This window comes from Thalassophryne amazonica, chromosome 1, assembly GCF_902500255.1.
Source record: "Thalassophryne amazonica chromosome 1, fThaAma1.1, whole genome shotgun sequence".
NCBI classification, from domain to species: domain Eukaryota; kingdom Metazoa; phylum Chordata; class Actinopteri; order Batrachoidiformes; family Batrachoididae; genus Thalassophryne; species Thalassophryne amazonica.
This window is the reverse complement of record NC_047103.1, coordinates 16352450-16373886: the sequence shown is the minus strand read 5'-3', so window position 1 is coordinate 16373886 and position 21437 is coordinate 16352450. Positions and strand designations below refer to the sequence as shown.

The 21437-nt window shown below is 42.4% G+C and overlaps 1 protein-coding gene across 5 annotated transcripts in view; it reads left to right on the top strand.

The window, feature by feature from the left end:
- The window catches only part of LOC117506635 (rho GTPase-activating protein 21-A-like), a 185620-nt gene that overhangs the window by 135799 nt on the left and 28384 nt on the right, over positions 1-21437 (top strand). For 3 of the 5 annotated variants that reach the window (XM_034166195.1, XM_034166185.1, XM_034166162.1), the window contains 7 exons: positions 80-158; positions 424-478; positions 5417-5440; positions 8941-10957; positions 18225-18368; positions 18472-18574; positions 20115-20151. In XM_034166195.1, coding sequence (XP_034022086.1) covers positions 80-158; positions 424-478; positions 5417-5440; positions 8941-10957; positions 18225-18368; positions 18472-18574; positions 20115-20151 — 2459 coding nt within the window. The remainder of the gene's footprint in view (positions 1-79; positions 159-423; positions 479-5416; positions 5441-8940; positions 10958-18224; positions 18369-18471; positions 18575-20114; positions 20152-21437) is intronic. The other 2 variants (XM_034166177.1, XM_034166170.1) reach the window with 2 other exon arrangements.

Genomic DNA, 21437 nt, shown 5'->3' with positions numbered 1-21437 from the left:
CAACTTTTTTTTTTAAGAAATGTGTAATTTAACAGGTTGATCTTACCCCAAACGTGTCATTTCTTCCCCTTTTGTGCAGGGGATCGAATTGTGAAGGTGAACGGGGAGAGCATCATTGGAAAGACCTACTCACAAGTCATAGCTTTGATCCAGAACAGGTGAAGGTTCACTTTTAAGGCCATGCTTAATGTTCTGAAAAATGTGCAGTGATTTAGTCCTTGATGCTGTCGATTCTCTCTCTGTTATAATGCACAGTCCTAATAAATGATTCTCACTGCAGAGACTGATTTCTTTGTCTCGAGCAGGTGTGAAATGGATTCAGCTGCTAAGTGTTTTGTTTTAATATCTTGAGGAGGGAGTTTGACTCTTGTTTTATGGCCGTCTGTCTCTCTGTGTCACTCCCACATGCTTTCGTATTATCAGCGATGCCTCACTGGAACTCTGTGTGATGCCAAAGGATGAGGACATTTTGCAGCTGGTAAGCGTTCACTCATCAGTAAATACTGCAAGTGTTCTCAAAAAATGCATTTTATACTCCTGCCAAATGACTGCATTTAAAAAAATGGGATTTAACACTCTAATCTCAGCGCTGCGCCTTTGAGTGTTTTATGTGCACTTCCAAAGAAAAATGCTAATCTCTCTGGCGTAATCACACTCCAGAGTGTCTCAGTGTTACACAGACTGTCTTGACACATGAATGTCACGGGCGGGATCCGTGATTCCACCGTGGAACATGACTCATGAGGGACACCTTGTGTTTTTAATAATTTATTCATGAGTTTCACCAAGACAGATAAGCTTGTGTCGTGTTTCTGCAGGTTGCCAAAGTTAGAGCCTGAGTGAGCGGTTTAACACGTTAATAACGGGAGCAAAGCTGGACTTGATGCAGGTTGCTGCAAACCCCCCGCTGTCCGTGATGATCTGAGTCAGCCATCAGTCAGGGTCCAGAGCCCTGCAGACGATAAGCCAGCGCCAGGCCGCGTCACACCACACGTTACTCACCTCTGTTTGGCAATTCCTGCTCCGGGCAGAGAACGTAAACAGTTCCCGCTGTGTTGCTAAATTCCTCAAATATCTAGTTAGCTCAGTCACAGCTCAACAAAACCACAAAAACTTGCTTTTGGATTGTTTTGGAATGTGTTTGAACGCTCACAAGGCTGAAGGTTTCTAGAAAAGCAGTTAGGTGTTGGTGCTCTTTGAGGAAAACATGGTGTCAAAATGAATTTCAGTTTGACTTGCCAGCTCAAGAGTTCTTCTTTACTTTTCTTTTCTGGCTGCCATTCGCTTGATTCATAAACCAGTGCCTGATGTGCTGTGTGTCTTTTTTTATCTAAAGTAAGCTGAAGGACATTAATACGTTGTGGGCTGCCATGCCTGTAAAAGCTCTTGCTCACCTTTGACAGTTGTATCAGACATACAAGAGAAAAAATGTTATTAATGGAAACACATGGCTATCAGTAGAAACCTAAAAATAGAGCACCAAGCAGACTCCTAACTGCATTTTTTTCTGAACTTTAAAAATGAGCAATGTTGTTGTTAGCACTCTGATGCAATTATTTGGACTCCTGTAGCAGCCAGGTTATAGTCAGTGCCCCATCTGCCTTCACTATTACAAGTGAAGAATCATCCAAGTCTCAATTTAAGCAAAAACAAACAAGCAAACAGAAAGTGCCTTTCATTGAGAACGGAGAGTTTGATAAGCACTTTGAGTGATGCAGTGTCAAAATTCTATCATTTATATCACGTGCATGAATGAATTAGAACAGACCTGGGCAAATTGCAGCCCGGGTGCCACATGCGGCCCTTTGTGTGTCTCTGTCCGGCCCTCATGAGGTCTGTGATTATTATTACATATATTAAAAATGTCAAGCTTGTGTGTTGCAAATCATTAGAGTTTTATTTAGGTATATTTAAATATTCACATATTATTACAATAATAAAAATTACCTATAAAAGCTATTAAATAGGTAATTTTTTGTAAAATTTGTAATGGGAGACAGCTGAGTTATCAATGGTGTGGCCCTCGGACATAATTCAGGTTCCCTATGCGGCCCCTTGTAAAAATTAATTACCCACCCCTGAATTAGAATGTAGGAATGAGTTAACCCCGCAATATGCACATGATTTAATATGTGTGTGAATTGTATGTGGTGCACATGCAAAAGCATTGTGAGCGCTTCATGTAGCTGTTGTGCTCTTTTCTTTTCCATATTTACACTATATTTTGCTGGTAACATGAAATTTCTGTTGCATCTATTTACTGTGTCCCACATTTGCCCTAAACACACTACCCAGTGCTAACTTATAACCCCTTGATCCCACCTGGTGTGGCTGCAGCACTTCACACCTCCGCCAGTTTTGTTCCATCAGATCTCACCAGCAGTACTGCAGCCACCCAACGATTCAGAAGCAGGACATTTATTTATGTAAAAGTACAGTAATACTTATTGATGTAGTACTTAACAGTCACAGAGTGTTTGACAGTATAAAAATGGCAACTAATATAACACGCTTTATACAGCAGAACCTTCACAAGAATAATAAAACATACATAAAACTTACAAACAAGAAACACGATAGGAAGACTCAAATTTTTACTTGTTGATTTGGTAATTTTTCTTAGATTTTTGTGCCTCTACAATGGGTGTTATTACAATGTAGTTATTTTATTTGTGTGTAATTAAGTGAAATACGATCTGTAGTCTACACGGAGTGTTTTATTTTGAAAAATGATGGCATTCAATGTGTGCAGCCGGTCTGCTCCGTGTAAGCGTGATCCCATCAGATCTCAGAAACTAAGCAGCGTAGGACCTGGTTATTGGGAGGCCTCTTCAGAATACTGGTGGCTGTGTGTGATTCTCCAGGTAAAACTGGAGTTGCTTCAGGAAGGGCATCAGGCGGAAAACTTGTTCCAAATACCATTTCGGATTTGGCTTTATCCGCTGTGGCGACCCCAAATAAAACAGGAGCAGCCGAAAGGACAAGAACAACAACATGGGATTCGATGTGCAATTTGTGTGCTGATTTGATTTCCTTTCTGGCTCGATATACTCTGTGCAAATTGACATGTGTTTCATCCGATTCTGTGAAAAGTAGACTTGACACCTGTTGTCCGTGGGGTGGAGAGGTGCTTCTGGGGCACCCCTGAATTGCAGCACAGTGCAGAGCCACAAGCATAGACTAGAAAGGCCATGATCTGCTCCCGTACTTGGAATTTCACTCAGAAAATCCAAGTAAATTTTACAAGGGGAATTCTTAAGTAAGTGCTACTTGCATGTATTAGTTTTTCTAAAAGAATAACTCAATTCATCAATTCAGTATTTTCATTTAATTTTACTCTCTTTTTATTAGTAAAAAGTAAATTCATTCAGCTGCTCCCTTATTTTCACTCGAGGTTGCCGCATTAGAGCCAGTTTGGATCTGCATGTTGATTTGACACAAATTTTACACCGGCTGCCCTTCCAGACACAATGCCACATTACATGGAGAAATGAGGCAGGGGTGGGTTTTGAACCAGGAGCTTCTGCGGCGATGTGGAATTTAAAATTATAAACTGGTGCAGGGTTGATTTAAAATAACATTATGTTATGCTGTGTTCACACATAGGCAAAACGCTTTACGAATGTCATATTTGCGTCATTCTTGGCACATTCTTGACATTCTTAATATGACTTAATGCATCTGAATAGGTTTCTTAATAGTGCGTGTTGGTGCATGATGTTGGTGATTTTCTTGGAGCATGTTTTTGGCTGTCAAAAAATTCTTCCACGAATGTCACGCACCACCCTCATTTTGTCGTGGAGGTCGCAACTGAGCCTGTTGATCCATCGTGATTAGTGGTGATCCTTAATAGAGCGTGACAGCGTTCTTCTCTGATGTGCGCACAATTAAACCCTACTGCAACACATTTAGTGTCATTGCTGCAGTATGCTGAAGAAGGACAGTGATGCCAAGTCAGCTAAAAGTCTCGTTCCAGTGCTCATCAGCGCGCTCCTGTAGATGTTCCACCTGCTGTTGCTGCCTGATGTTTGGGAAAACGAGCGAGACGAGAGCCACATGGAGCCACACATCTGGCTCTCTCCGTCTCCTCCTCCTCTCTGCGCCACTCCATGGCACAGAGCCCAACTAAGCATGCAGTCACAAAGTTCTTCTGCTGTGGATTTTGAGGAGCAAACTGGAGCGATCTGAATTGTTCAGCAACTGATGGTAGAATGAATATGGGGGTGTGTATGAAAACAATTCACCTCATTCACAAAATGACAGAATGAAACGATGTGCTGTTAGGTGCAATAGCAAACATTATTCTTGACTGTGCGTAATGGTTCCTGATAATTCACCAACAACACATGCAATTAATCGTAATGTGTGGTAACAGGTTGCAGCAGTTCCTGAGGACACCTTGACGCCTCTGCTGCAAATCATCACATTTGTGATCAGCGGCCAAGAATGTATACTTCGTGGCATTCGTGACTTGCCGTCGTTATGTGTAAACGCAGCATTAAAAACATTCCACCTTCCTGTCCGTATTTCCTCAGATGTCTTGTACCACTAACAAACCAACGACTACAGTCTTTAGTGAGCACGACGTCATTGCTACTTGGAGCATACAGTGGATTTTTGTAACTTCAGGATGGCTGTCTTGTTGAATGTCATTCATGCCTTCCTAAAAAAACAAAACGATTTAGTGCAATCAAAATAATTGTTAAGCGTGAGGCTTCTGACATTTTTTGTTGCCTTCAGACAAATAACACATTGGACTATTTCAGTGCTTGAAGACTCACCAACATGCGCTTATTGCCACAGAAATAAAACGCAGCGAGATGAATCCTGTTCAGCGGAGGCTGAATGGAGGCATGCGGTAAACACACAAACACAAACGTCTGCGTGTGACATCGAGCACACTCACGACCAGAGGGAGCGCAGCTGCAGTCAGCTGACTCCTCTCAGCGCCCTTCATGGGAGCGGACAGACTAGTGGAGCGTTGGCTAACAGATGCCAGCAGGGAGATCGAAATGCCAGAAAAAGCGGAGAGAAAGAGGGGAGGTACGACTGCGAGCAGGTGAGGCTGACATTCAACAAAGAAATGCTGACTGTGCAGAGAGGCAGGACGCTGCCAACGTGCAGGGATTCCTTCCCGTCGCTCTCTGACAGCAGCTGGAGATCAGGACCGAGATAATGAGGACAAGCGAGACACGACGGAGTTCTGAGGGAGGACAGGCACTGTCAGCAACACTGGCAAAGTTCTCCTCGGTTCTTATCCCGCAGTGGGGTACATTTGAAGCGTGAAGCATTTGCTGATGTACATCACCTGTCTCGCCTCCATCCGTGGCGACGTACACTTTCATTTCTTAACCTCACTTTTTTCTTTGTTCCTTTTCTCCCTTCCTGCTGCTCTTTCCTAACCTGTGGACTACAGTTTTCCAGGGACATCACTGCTCTGGTAAGAAAGGGAAACTACAAAACCACCTTCAAATCAGTTAAACCATGGCGCTTTTAGCAGTATTGCAACACACCATCAGGATTATTTGCACATGTACAAGTTGACAGAGCCTTAAAACTCCAAATCCAGCCCCGTTCCTTTGTGGATCAGCGTAGGCGCTGTTTATTTATATGGTGGTGGACATCTAGAGTGAAAGCACAGCCTCTGACAATTTTAATTAATTTTTATCTTCAGGTAATCATTTAGCTGTTTGCCTTGTGCGCTCCCAGAGTAACTCCCTCTGCTGTCGTAACCTGACACCGTAGAATGCTATTGATTAAAGTCTACCACACTTTGTCTTTCCCCGTCGTTACCTCAAGAGCTTTTGCTCCGTAAGGACGAGGAAATGAAACGTCTTCAGCATGCCAGCTCTCTTGCCTGAGCACAGACGTGACTTTAACGAAGGAACCCAGTTTAGTTGAGTGATAGTCGAGTAGCGAAGCCATGCTGACAGAAGTGGCACCGATTGCCAACAGAAGGCAGAGGCGTTGCTCGTTAAAATTCTACTCGTCGTGTGTCAGAGCACACTCTCCAGGGCCCAAGGTGGGTAAAGACTCTTGTCAGCATAGTCCTCAGTCCTGGTGGCTTTACTTTCCACCTTCCTGGATTCTTTCTCTGCATGTTCTCTTCTCTGACTGTCCCTTTTCTTCGTGCTGTTGCACATCAGCTTTTCTGGACTTTACAGCGTGTCAGAAAACTGGTAGAAAAAGTACAAAAACTGAAATGGTGATATGCGGTTGAGGGATTTTATACCTGGTCACTCGTGTTAATTTGTTATTTTAAAAACAGAGGACAGTTTGAAATTAGTAGGTGATCCAGAATGAGTTAATTAAATTTAACCTTTAGTCCAACAGCAGGTGATTAATTATAGAGTTAGAACGAATAATTTCAAATAGCAAAAACCTAACAACATCTTTCTTACCTGTAAGTACTGACTGCATGACTTCCCTGCAGTTAGCCATGACTTTGTAATTTAGGATGATTTTTTTTTTTAACTGTCCAAATTCAGGCGATCTGTTTGCTGAGTCTACCTGGATATTGTGACACTTTCTTTCTAATTTGAAGATGCAAGGTTAGGGTTCACTTCACATTCTGCAATAACTAGAATTTGTTAGCTGTAAGAAATAATCATAAGTTAAACGATTAGATTTGGTAGGTGACACTGATGATCCAGGACTTTGTGTTCATGTATATTATACTGGAGTGCTATTTATTGATGGAGACAGGCTGCATCCGGTTCACCATCTGTCTGTTAGCATTCTTTGAAGAATGCAGTGTTGTAATCTCAATAAATGCACTGCTGTCACTTCTTTGTCGTAATGTAAAAGTGAGGTATATCAGAAGTCACGTCAAATCTGGCAGTAAAGTTAAAGTTCTGGAGTTCAAGCATTAACTGAAAAAAAAAGATGGCAGTGGGAAACCCAAATGACATCAGTATTCTGGAGTTGGTAGAGGCATAAGCACTTTTCTTGAGGTATTGGAGCTCTATGTTTATAGCAACTGGTTTGATGACAAATCCTCAAATAGCCAAAAACAATACCACTCCAACACTACAGGTGCTGGTCATATACTTAGAATATCATGAAAAAGTTGATTTATTTCAGTATTTCCATTCAAAAAGTGAAACTTGTGTATTACGTATATTCATTTATTACACAGAGACTGATATATTCCAAGTGTTTATTTCTGATCTAATTTTGATGATTATAACTGACATCTAATGAAAACCCCAAATTAGGTATCTTCAATATTGAACCTTTTCACAATATTCTAATTTTCTGAGATACTGCAACACCTGTATATTACAAATTGCAGCCTATTAATGACGTGTGTGTTTTTGTTACCATCTTAAAGGGAGGAATACGAGGTCTCTTAGATAATAAACCGACCCTTTTATTTTTTTTTTTAACTATATGGATTTGAATGACATGCGATTACACCAATCATGCTTGAACCCTCGTGCGCATGCGTGAGTTTTTTCACGCGTGTCGGTGACGTCATTTCCCTGTGGGCAGGCCTTGAGTGAGATGTGGTCCCGCCCTCTCGGCTGAATTCCTTTGTTTCACACGCTGCTCGAGACGGCGCGCGTTGCTTTATCAAAATTTTTTCTGGACCTGTGAGGAATATCCGAGTGGACACTATTCGAGAAATTAAGCTGGTTTTCTGTGAAAAGTTTAACGGCTGATGAGAGATTATGGGGTGTTTCTGTCGGTGTAAGGACTTCCCACGGAGCGGGACGTCCTGCAGCGCTTCCAGGCGCCATCGTCGGCCTGTTTCGAGCTGAAACGATCCTAATTTAAGGCTTAATTCACCCAGGACATCGTGAGAGAACAGAGAAGATTCAGAAGAGGCCGGCATGAGGAATTTATGCGGACATTCCACTGTTTAAGGACATTTTTTTAATGAAAGACGTACACGCAAATTCGCCGAGTCGTTTCCGTGACGACTCGCCAAATCTGTGTGCGCCGCGACAGGAAAAACACCTCCGTGTTGAAAACCATTTGTAGAATTCAGGCGGCTTTTAATGGCTTTCAACAAGTGAGTAACTGAGAAATTGTTTAACAGCTTGGGCATGTTCCAACTTGCCCGTTAAGATTTCCAACGGAGGTGTTTTTCCTGCCGCGACCCCCCGCGGTCGGGTCCAGCCTGACATGCGACTCTGCCCGCACGTTCTTTCATTACAAAATGACCGTTAACAATGGAATGTCCGAATAAACTCCTCATGCCGACTTCTTCTGAAAGTTCTCTGTTCTCTGACGACTTACTGCGTCAACAGAGCCTGAAATGTGGAAGTTTTCAACTTGAAACGGCGAGACGCTGCCGCCTCGAAGTGCAGATCGCCGTCAGGCGCCATGGACCGTCCTTAAAGCGACACTACCAGACCAAAATCTCTCATCAGCCGTTAAAATTTTTACCGAAAACCAGCTGAATTTATTGAATGGTGTCCACTCAGTTGTGCCTTACAGTTTTGAAAAAATTTTTATCAAACAAAGCAACAGTCTCTGAGCCATTCCTAAACAATGAAAAAAATCGACGAGCGGGTGGACGACTCCTCACTCAAAGACTGCCCACAGGCGAATGACGTAACCGACAGGCGTGAAAAAACTCTCGCATGCCCACGAGGGTTCAAGCATGTCTGATGTAATCACACGTGATTCAAATCCATATGGTTTTTGAAAAAATAAGGTCGGATACTTTTCTAATAGACCTCGTATATTAATTTTAAAATGTGATATTTTACCAATATACTCACAGACCACTAGGCACCACTCACAGACTACCAGCAGTCCTCAGATCACTCTTTGAGGAAGGTTGCTACAGCATTAGTCGATACAAGATCTTGCTAATGTAGCTTGTCCCTACCCGATTGTGATATTTATTTGTGATATTTATCTCTGTTATAATGTGATAGCGCCTCAACCTCAGGTGTCAGAGTGACTTGTCGCAAAAATCTCTTGCAGGCATATTCCCAGGATGCATACCTCAAGGGAAATGAGGCGTACAGTGGAAATGCCCAGAATATCCCTGAGCCTCCTCCGATATGCTACCCTCGCATAGAAGTGAAGACTGTGGGCATGGCCCAGCCATCAGAACTGTCCACAGTCAGCGAGACCCCTGGAGGACTAGCTCAGGGACCAGGAAGACGAGAAAGTGCCAAGGACAAAAGCTACCGTGTTGAAATCCCCGTTCCACCATCTCCTCCTCCCCAACAGGCGTCAAAGACTCAAGCATTAACATGTGTTTGTATAGAGAATGTGAGGACAGCACCCACATTGTCTGACCCAGTTGACAGGGGATCTCGGCTGGCTAGGGCTGGACCCAGCCATAGGACTGAGGAAAACCGGTACGGTCCTTCACCAGACTCAGCTCGACCTAGAGCCCTTATATCTTCAGTACCTGGGGTTGCACAGTTGCAGTATGTCCCTTCTGATCCTAAGGAAACCCCAGTCTGCACCCCTTCCTCAAATTCTAGGCTTGCTCCCATTTATCCTGACACGTCGTCCACACCCTTACGTGACCCACTGACTACTGCCTCACCTGACACATTCTCTACAACTATCACACCCAACACCAACCACTACTCACCCCCTCCCACAGCCCCCTCCACTTCTCCACACCAGAATATTGACTGGCAAAACTATACCACCTATAAGGACTATATTGATGCCAAGAGACTTCACAGTTATGGCTGTCGTACCATTCAGGAGCGCTTAGACAGCTTACGTGCTGCTGCCAATTCCAGCTCTGCCTACTCACAGCAACGGACACAACCTCCTCCAAGTACCACACAGAGAGGGGTACTGGGTTCCCAGGTCAGGAGAAGGAGTGCATCCAATGACCGTGGGGCAGATACAGGAGGTCAAGGCAGTTCAGCAATAAAGCCATTGCGCAGCGTCTCCCAGGAGAGGCTTGGTGGTGGAACGGAGAGGACGGTATCAACCAGTAACTGGCCACGGAGTGTCTCCCAAGATGCACTGCCTTATTCCATCCCTGCAGTCATCAAACCTCGGGCACGGTCTTGTGACTACTTGGGCCGGCAGGCTGGTGAATCAGGGGGTCTTGTTTCTAGTGTCAGAGCAGTAGGTAGTCGGCCAGAGCTGGAGGACAGGCTGCTGGTGAATCAAGGAGAGGAAGCTAAAGCCAGCAGGCAGGGAGCAAGCGTGAGAACTTTACCTCATCTAAGCAGAACCCTTACTGAACAGGGTGAAGAAGCTACAGGATTCAGTTCATCTAATTCTCCTTCAGCTGCTCCTGTGTTTAATAAAGCTACGGCAGATTCTCCACTAACATCCAGGGCAGACAGTGTCATTATGAGACCCTCACGACTGCCTGTCAAAAACTCCATCTCAAGCCTGTCACCTGCTTTATCCACCATTAAAACCACAGATCCTCTTAAAGACCAAAGGCCTGCCATCATGGGAAACCATTTAGGTTACCCCTCTCCCATGCACCTGCAGCTCAGAGGCAGGGCCGACAGTCTGAAAATGGAGAGCAGGTTAGAAACTGGACTGGCAGCACGGTCCTCTTCTTGCTCTGGTACGTCCACTAAACCCTCCATTCAGCGACAACTACAAAGTGGATCTATCTCTATTTCTGTGTCTACCATCACTAATGGAGATGTCCCTCAAAGGCAAACAATCAGAGAAAACTGCAGTCCTACCAGTGCTCCCATAAACACCAACGGGGGTCTTGCAGAGGGTGTAGAAGGACCTGATGCAACAGTAGTTGTGTTAAGGAGGGATAAAAACTCTGGACATCTTCCCATCCGCCCTCCATCCTACATCTTAGCTGTGAATGATGATGAAGGTGTGGAGACTAAAACCCAACCAGTGTTGAAAACGGTCTCTGCGGAAAGAGGCATGAGCTGGGTGTCAGGTGACAGCTCCAGGGAGATAAACCGCATAAAGCTGGGTGACATGCGGCAAAAGTCTGGTTCTAACAACATAAATGCCTCTCTGGATTCCATCCCTTTCATCGGTAAGACTTTGCTAACCTGTTTTACCAGTTCCTTTATTCATGTTTTGGCTTTCTGTTTTAGTGAACACAGCAGATACAGAGGTTCCAAATGTAAAACTGATTTAGACGTACGTTGGTGTAGGAAAGCATGACTGGACCTCAAACATCCAAACTTGCCTCATCCCTTTGTTGGAAATGCAGCAGCCCCAAAATACTTACATGCTGCTTTATTTTATTCATCAATAAGATGTTATTATCCCTCACCAAGCGGGATTTCCAAAGTCATCCATACGCCTATGATCATTTATGACGAGCAACAATTAGGAGTTTTTTTAATTATGTCCAGTCTCAAAGGAGTTCCAAGACAGTTCATCTGCTTTGTCTCAGTTGACCCAGCTGTGAAAGGTTACCGGCCTTGGCTGGGGAAGTAACCTGCGTCAGACTGGTGTCCTGTCCAGGTGGAGTTATAGACTCTCATCTGCTTGATGCTACGCAATACGGAGATAAGCACCGGGACCAATGGGGTCAGGGTCTATATAGGACTTACTTTAAATGTGTTCCAAGATGAACAAGGTTTTTAAATTGTGATCCTTAGTTCATTCACGGTTCCTGCAGACTGCAGCAGTAGAACAACCCTTCACATTAAGTGTGGGATGAAATTTGATTTAATAATAAATAAATTAAAGGCTGCACAATACTTCACCTCAAATGATTCCTAGTTGTTTACAAAGTCCTGTAGTGGAGAATATTGGCTTTGGTGTTGTTCCATTTACGTTGGTGGTAGGTGAACTGGTGGCATATGGACTTCTGCTAGTGATTTTACTACATTTAGACAGCAGGCAGGGAGATAAAAGCCTTAAAACGTTTTTCCTATTTTGAAGGGAAACTCCACAGATTCTGCACTTTGAAATTGTTTTGCTAGTCATGGAGATCCTGCTCAACTTGTGAAAACATGTATCACACGTTATATGCCTCTGGATGAGGGGTTTTTTTTAACTTCCATGTCATGAGTTTGAATAATGCAATAAAACCTGCAGGGAGGAGGTTTTAAAGAAGTATCTGGTTCTGCTGTACTGGTTTTGAAAGGTCTTTTTTAATCTGTCAGAGGTGGGACGAAGCCACTGTCAAGTCATTCTCAAGTCATGAATCAGCAAGTCTCAAATCCCAAGTCTCAAGTCATCTTGCAAACAATTGGTGGTCATTATGACTTGAGACTTGACTTGAGACTTGTGACTTGCCGATTCATGACTTGAGAGTGACTTGCTGGTGACTTTGTCCCACCTCTGCTATCTGTCACATATTGCACAACATCAGTAGAAGGTAGTCTGAGTACCATTTCTCCAGAGTACTATTGACAGTATTTGGAACATAAATGTGACTCCACTTCACAAAAAATTTCATGGAACTCTGTAAACCACCTTACAGTTGAGGCACTGGAAGGTGAGCAAAATAAGATGCAGCTTGATGTATTTTTATCAAACTTGATGCGTTACAGTATCTGGATGATTAACTTTTGGAACAGGTTAGTCAAAGGTCAAGGTCAAATAGAACATTTGCCAAAAACATGGTTATCATCTTTTCACTACCGTTGTAGATAAAAATTTGATCAAAAGGTCTTGTTGTTCAGCAGAGGTGGAAAAGTCCAGCTTCACTGAGTAAAAGTCCAGCCATACAATGCTTCTACCTGTGTACCTAAATCAGGTGATTTCACTGATTAGCTCATCTACCTGCCTGAAGAGTCAAACTAATAAGAGTCAGCTGGGTTAGTGGAAGGATGGAACAAATATGTGGTTGGACTTTTACTAACTGAAACCAAGTATTTTCCACCTCTGTTGATTAGCGTAATTAGCTAACGTTTTGTGCAGTTCTAGATGTAAATTCTCTCGGTAATATCACACAAATTACTCACCTTTACCTGATTAAAACGTGGTAACTCTCTGCACTTAAATAAATCATCACTCTCTAGCTGGGTTTTACAGATTTGTGCAAAAGTTTAGCGATATTTTCCAAATGCCAACAAAGCAGAATAGTGAAATGACAGCATTTTCATGAAGTGATGGAATGTGGCTGCTGTGTTCTCTCGATAACTGTCCTTCTAGCGAGGCTCTCACAAGAACTGTAAATCCAGTAGTCAATGTCGATTGTGGTCCTCTGGAGGGAGAAAGAAAAGTGAAGATACAAAATTAGCAAATTAAGGGTTATAGGTCTATAATACATAAAATTGTTAGGGTCATTGATTAAACTTTGTGACATAAAAATTCTTAAACAACTTTCTTAAAAGAGTCTTGTCAATAACATACTAGTAAAAACAGACAGACTAGTCATAGCGACGGAACAGTAACTCTTGCTAAAATCCCGTATTGCCATATTATCATCTCTTACAGTGTTTAACAATGTCCCCTTCTCCTACTCTGTCAACAGGTACCGCATCGTGTATTTTAGATTGTGTATTTTAGAGTGTCATGTGACTCTTTCTGTGCGTCATGTGACCTGTAATAGCAGTAAAATTGTTTTCATTGCCATTTTTCAAAATATGTCCTTTTTGAATCACCTGAAGAAATACCATATGCCAGCGTAAAAACTATTGCGATATGTGAGAAGGTTTTCTTTCTTCCCGCAATACGCGTGTTTCCATTCAGCATATTTTTATTTCGCTGCGTCACTTTGCACAGTTTGGAGGGTTATGGAAACCCGCCTATTTTCTGGCTTTTCCCTGCCACTTCCAGCCTACATGTAAACACAGCATCAGGGTTATATCGCCACCGCTTGCTTTGGCATGCTCACAACACCATGTTACGTTCAAAAATACTTACCATATGCGTGGTCCCTCAGCATTCATTAGTTCCTAATATAAACACATATATCTGTGTGCACAAGCTGTGCATCAACCCTATGATTATGATGTCTTTCATTTGTCAGAGCTGTGTCATCGATATAAACAAATCTAATATGTATAAGAATACTGTATATATTTAATACTAATGTCAACTCTCCATAAAAAGACCTGAGAATGACCTTGTTGATTTAATGCAAAAAGAAACCCTTGCAGAATGTGTCATTTTGTCATGTTTCCCGTGCCATGAAGGTCTTGCTAGTAAATGGACGTTAATTAAGTTATAACCACAGCACGTCACACATTGTGTAACTGTTTTAAAAGGCAAACAGCTCATTAAAAATATCCTGAGGTGTAAAGTGATGAAGTGAAGATGACACTTTGCGTCAGGTGTGTGATTTGGTGTGACACTTTACTGCAGGCAACACATCGTACTTGAATCATATTTTGTCATGAGGAAGGTAACAAAGAGCATTTTCGTACCCTCGCACAGCCACCTGCTGTCTCAAATATCTCACACATCCCTCAAAGCAACAGAAACCGGAAAACATCTCCATCATAATGGACTTTGACATAATAGAGAAATAAAAAGTATCTCTGCAGCAGGCTGCTTCAATCATGTTTCAAATAACAGAGCGTCTGCAATGCAGTCGGTCGTTCTACAGAGTCCATACTGAACATGCATACATCGGTTATCAGTGTTTGCTGCTGTTTTTCCCAGAAATGTACTTGATGTTTTACAAGTTACAAGAGGTTTATTATCAGCAGAGATTATAGAGGGTTTTCAGTCATGTGACCGATTTGCTGCAGGACAGGTGCCGTCTCCATTCTGGATTACAAGGAGGCTGGCGCGTGATAGAAAAATGGAGAGAATGTATGGTTATTATAATGCTTTAAATCCTTGAGATAAAGCTATTTATTGTGATAGATGTGCAGCAGTTGGTTCAGTGGATCCGTATCTTGTACCAGATAGTGAATTTAGTGGTGATGTAACGAACTGGCCGACAGTGTCACACTGCGATATTGTAAACTAGGAAGCTGCCGACCAGGTCAGCCTTGCCGGCCTCCTGCAGAGCATCACAGCGGCGCTCTGAAAATGGAGGTCATCTTGAAGTCCTGAGCGATCTCTCTCACCAGGCGCTGGAAGGGCAGCTTGCGAATCAGCAGCTCAGTGCTCGAGGACCACAATGTAGATAAGCATCCGTATTGGAAGCGTTCTTTGTTATCCTCAGCGGTATTTTTATGTATTCTTATATAATTTTATTGCAGAAATTGTAATATATAATAATATTATAATAAACAGTAAATTTCTGGTAGCGACGGAGCTCTCTCTGCGCCACAGTGCCGTGAGGCTTCTTCACATCGACGTTGAAGCTTCTGCAATTGTTCGCCAAATGCATGTAGCGTATCACAGCGCCCACCGCGTTGTAATTCAGAATGGCCGCGGGACACAAAATGATGTGACCGATACGTCACATGAAAACCCTCTATACATGGTATGAAAAGTGTGAGCTCGAAGGTTACTAATAATAGGTGAATAATAAATAATGTGAAAAGCTGTTAATATTTACTGTACCAGTGTCAATATCCAGGAAGCATTCAGTGACGTGGTAAGTGTATAAAAACAGAATCCAGGTGTGTCTGGCATTAACCTAGTGACTAAACAAAGATAGTGAAATGAAAGAAGAATCTGCTTGGCTGTGCAGAAATCAAAGTAAATGAGTGAGATTTCACTATGAGAGTGGTTGTAGTTCAATGACTACATTATCTGTCCTGACCTTACAGTATCATCATTTATAATTGGAAAGAATTTTTCGAGCAGAAATTAGATTTGTCTCACAAAACAAACATTTGGTTACTAATTATTTTTTGTCTTGCTGTGTACACTGGACAGTTCATACCCCGTTTTTTTATTCATGCAGTCTAATTATGCAGACCATGTGACCAAGCAGAATGTCTCCAATGCTGATTTGATTTCCCATAACTGAGAAAAAGAACCCATGGATAATGAAGGCGATAAGGGCTACAGCAGTCTGACATTTGACCCTAATGACTGTAACTTTTGCCCTGGCTGACCTTGTTCTAGAAGGGAAGTTCTAGAGTCAACCTAAGTGTATGCCACCTCTGGTCCAAATAGGGTTGAACATCAAATCCCTTGACCTTTTCCAAAATGACTTCTTTAAAGGCAATTTCGGAGTCAGCCTTCACTGACATACCAAGTTTGGTAGAGACCACCTGGAGGAGTGGGTCAACAAACAGACGACATTGGCCTCAGTGATTGCCTTTTGGAAAATTTGATCTTGCTGGGCAGTTGGTATAATAGGGAAGCTTGAATCTTCGACTGGACTGGGTTGCTTGAAACGAGGACGTTTCGCTTCAAATCGCAGAAGCTTCCTCAGCTAAAATTCTTGCTCTGGTACTCTGACTTCTGTCTCGGTGGACTCCAATATCAAGTTGACACGTGAGGATGCCAGAAACAACCATTTATCCTTCTTGGACTGTGATGTTACAATTGGAGAGAACAGGCAGCTCCAGACAAGGGTTTACAGAAAACCCACTCACACTGACCAATATCTGCTCTTTGACTCGAACCACCCCCTTGAACACAAGCTTGGGGTGATCAGGACTCTTCAACACAGAGTTGTCACACACTACGGATGCCCACAACTACAGAGGGAAGGGCTAAAGAACAACAACTTGTCTGGAAAGCCCTCACAGTATGTGGGTACCCACGATGGTCCCTGGATAAAGTGCAGAAGTCCTAAAGAACAAAGAGACCAGACAGCCAGGAGACGGAGACAAGAAGAAGAGTGTCTCTCCCTTATTTAGCAGGAGTAGGGAAAAACTACAGAGGATCTTCAGACAGCACAAAATCCCAGTTTACTTTAAACCTGTTAACACCTTGAGACAGAAATTAGTTCACCCTAAAGATAGAATCCCTAATTACAAACAGAGCAATGTAGTGTATTTATCAGATGTCAGGAAAACTGTAACGAACACTACATAGGTGAGACTAAGCAGCTGTTACACAAAAGACTATACCAGCACCGCAGAAAGGGTGGACCTCAGTCTGCAGTTCATCTCCACCTTAAAGACACTCATCACACATTTGAGGACAAGGAAGTTAAAATCTTAGCCAGAGAAAAGAAATGGTTTGAGAGAGGAGTGAAGAAAGCTTTGTATGTGAAACACTTGAAACCCAGCCTTAACCGGGGAGGGGGTCTGAGACACGCTTTGTCCCCTGTTTACAATGTGGTACTCAGGTCAAAGCAGTTTCAGTCTTGTGTTCATGGTAATGAGTCATTCACATCGTCAGGAGACTCGTCAGGAGACTCGTCAGGAGAGGCGTCAGTTCCATCCTTAGGAGGGACAGCTGCCCTGTCATTAGGAGGGTGCTAACTGGAGCACAATAGGTGCTAATTAAAGCAAGTGTTTAGTCACTAGTCAATAGCAGTCTGCCTCTCAGTAGTAGGGGTCTGGTTAGGTTTAAAACTCCAGCTTTTGTGGCTTATGTTATTCTTCTCTACAAGAGTCTAGACAGAAATCAGTCTACCAGAGAAAGAATTTTAGCTGAGGAAGCTTCTGCGATTTGAAGCGAAATGTCCCCGCGTCAAGCGACCCAGTCCAGTCGAAGATTCAAGCTTCTCTACTATGGAAACCACCTGGACAACTGAGAGCCTTTACAGAAACATTGCTGGGCAGTTCTGGAACTCACCTCCATATGTACCCCAAGTTTGGAAGAAATTGGAATGGGAAACTTAAATTTTGACCTTTGACTGAATGACCTTGACCCCATTGGTTGACCTTTGGCAAACTTGGTTTAGCCTCTGGGCAATTCCTCATGTGTACGCCAAGTTCTGAGAACACGTCTGGGATGTACAGTTTGACCTTTGGCTCAACCCCACTGTCTTTGACCTTTGCTGAAACAGTCCCTTTAAGGGCAGTTTTAGGGTTGACCATCATGCACCTATTATGTTTGAGTTGAGAACAAACAAATTGACCAAAGCTTCTGAAATTATACTTTAATATCTCGAAGTGTCGACTGTCTGCTTGAATCCAAAGGTTCTGATATTACTCAGAGGTGTTGGTGCACTGGGCGTCTTTCCTAATTTGTTTTTAGGATTTGACACCATGCTCTTATTGTGTCTCAATGATTATGACTCAGTCTTCTCTGGTGTATTATCTGGTTTTCCGGGAATGTGTATTTTAAGGGAAGGTGAGTGTGCTGCCTTATCAGTATAGAAACGCCTGAATGCATTTCTGTCTGCATCAACTGAGCCCAGTGTGTACTTATCACTGTCTGCTAAAGTGTTTATTCAGACTGAGATAGCAAAGATTAGGTTTCTTTTTGAGACTTGAATTCTGGTGTACTGTAGCTTCTGAAGGTCTCATCCCATTAGTTTTTTACTCTTAATACTCGGCCTTGTAAATGAAACACGCTGCTTCTGTTCTTAGATGAACCGTCCAGTCCTAGTATCGATCATGACAGCACTCACATTCTCGCCTCTGCTGTGATATGCGGGACCCCCATCATCGCCACCATCGCATCCAGCCCCACCTCTTCCCCTCTCCTTCGACGCCAGCTGTCACATGACCAAGGTACTTTTATATTAAGGCAGCAAATCAAACTGACGAGAATCCCTGCTTTTGATTTTACAAGTGATGAACAGTTACAATTAATTACGTGGCCCTGTCTTATTAGATTCTCTCCGTCTCACAATTATTGAGTCGGATTGCGGTACAAAAACCGAAAGATCCATATCGTATGATGAAGGCCTGGATAACTACAGAGAAGAAGGACGAGGGTAAGTTGTACCAGTGACATCTTCTTTATTATAATAGCCAAGTGGCCTCTGTGTGCATGTATGAGTGCGTGTGTTTGGCTTTGATCTTGGACAAACTCGGGAGAGCTGTCATTTGCCATTTGGTTTGCTTATGTATTTTGGGTCAAGGATGAACGCTACGAAAATGGAAATTTGATTGGACTAATATTTTTGGAGAAATTAGGGATATTATCTAACAACAGTGAGCAATGGATGTTGTGCTACAATGCACCATGGGAGTGTGGGGCTGTGGGGTTTGAAATGTTATTGTAGTTCATGATAGTTTTACTGTGTTTTTAGTGTTATTGATTTATTGTGTTTTTGTAGTTCAGTTGGTTTAGTCAATTTAGCTAAGTGTCATGTTGCTGTTACCATAAGTGGGAAGTGTAGTTATTTGATGTCTTCCGCCACCGTCTCTGTTTGTGGGTTCCCCTACCCCACCCCACCCCAGACCCCCAGCGTCACACCCGCAATTTGTGCTCCTGTCACAAAATGAATTCATGATACATCACGAAAAGCACCACATTTTTGTGACGGTATCATGAACCATAGATTAATTTACATTTCCTGATGTCATCACAAAATGACGATTTGCGTTGGTCAAGGATGACAGGCGCCAAAACAAAATGTTGATAGGACTAATATTTTTGGAGAAACTATGGATATTAGCTAAAAACACTGAACAATGATTGTAGATAATTACATTCTGTATTCACACACTATTCCAGCAGGGGGCGGTACACCTTCTATATATTGAAGTGGTGTCTGTGTACGTGTATGCGTGCATGAGTGTGTGATTTTATTTAGTTCAATGTAAACATAATATAATTGTCAATACATTCAAAATACATGGATGAGACAATAAAGTGAAAACACTTGTTTCCACTGTGGTCATTTGAAAAATCAAATGGCAAAATAGAAGTAATAATGAAATAAAAACATTGATAATACTAATAATAACAATAGTGTGTGTATGATAACAAGAACCTAAACAATTTATAAATACATTAAGACAGTAAATTACATTAAAAACATGTAATTAGCAGGAAATAAAAGGGTTGAACTTTTCTTATAAAAACTGTTGAGGTGTAAGGTTCTAAAAATGTTCTGGACTCACACGTCATTCCAACTCATTATAGAAACTTTGCATAATTTATTACCACCCTTGAAAAATGTCAGCTACCTATTTTATAAACACTAAACAATCTAGTGGATTCCCACGGGCAACATGCTAGTTATCATTAAAAGGGCAGTGTGCTGATTGGGGATAACTGCTAAACTTTGCGTCAGGTACATAATTAGTCTCTTTTTGCAATAAAACATAATTGTTGAGTGAGCGTGTGACATTGAGAACACCTTACAGAACTTCCTGTCACACTTGTTCCAGCCGGTATTAGCATAAACATATATATGTATGTATAATTTGTTACTTGATGCTGTTCATTTGTTGTAATGTTGAATGAAGGTTTTTGTTTTTTTACCTTTTTATTGTGAGAAATTTGATGCATTTGTTTTCATTTAGGAGGTCAATGATACCTGGTCTGAAAGGTCTTCGAAAGGTGAGCATTTTAATGAATCCCCTGCGTGTGTTAGCTAAGTGGTAGCTATGCTCCCTTGCGACATGTCTGATTCATCAGTACTTTTTATGTGTTAATTCTCCATATCACATACAAGGTCTGTTAGAAAAGTATCAGACCTTTTTTTTTTTTTTTTTCAAAAACCTGTTGGATTTGAATCACGTGTGCTTGCATGAGCCAACCTTGAACCTTCGTGCGCATGCGTGAATTTTTTCATGCCTGTCGATTGCATCATTTGCTGGCAAGCAGACTTTGTGTGAGGACGTGTGCAGCGCTCTCCTCGGATTTTCATTGCAAGGAAAAATACGGAATGAGTGGAGCAGCATTACTGCATCAAATTTTGCCAGAAACTGGGCGACAGCCAGGTGAAAACCATTCAGATGATTCACGGGCTTTCGGTGACTTTTCAGTCGTGTGACTATCCGAGAAATTGTGGAAGAGGTGGACATGTCACAGCATATCCTGTGAGGCTTCAACACGAAGGTGCTTTTGTTCCACCAGCAGCGGCACGAATTTCACTGCAACTCTTTTCATGGCCAGATCTTCACAATGGAATGTGCTGAAAAAGTGTTGAAGTCCACCTCTTCTGCAATTTCTCGGATAGTCACACAACGGTCCCGCATCACCACAGCGTTCACTTTGGAAATGATCTGGTCATTTCAGCATGTTGATGGCCGACCGGAGCGCGGCTCGCTCTCCACCGTTGTGCGGACATCTTTAAACCAGTTGTACCGCTCCTTAATCTGTGTGATGCCCATAGGATCGTCACCGAAAGCCGTCTGAATCTTCCGAATGGTTTCCACCTGGCTGTCGCCCAGTTGGTAGCAAAATTTGATGCAGTAACGCTGCTTCAGTCGTTCCTTCTTTTTCCTTGCAATGAAAATCAGACGAGAGCACTACACACGACCTCACACAAAGGCTGCTTGCCAGCAAATGACGCAATCGACAGGCGTGAAAAAATTCACACATGGGCACGAAGGTTCAAGGTTTGCTCATGCAAGCACATGTGATTCAAATCCATCAGGTTTTTGCAAAAAAGAAAAAGGACCGATACTTTTCTATCAGACCTCGTATACCATATTTTCTGGAGTAAAAGCTGTGTTTTTTAATAGTTTGGGAGGTCTTTCGACTTATACTCTAGTGGGACTTAAACCCCCATCCCCCCCAAAAAAAAATCTCACGTGTGATCAGTAATAATTATAATACTTATTTATAGAGGGCTTTCCCAAGAATGAAAGCATCAAACAAAATAAACTCTGATAATAAAT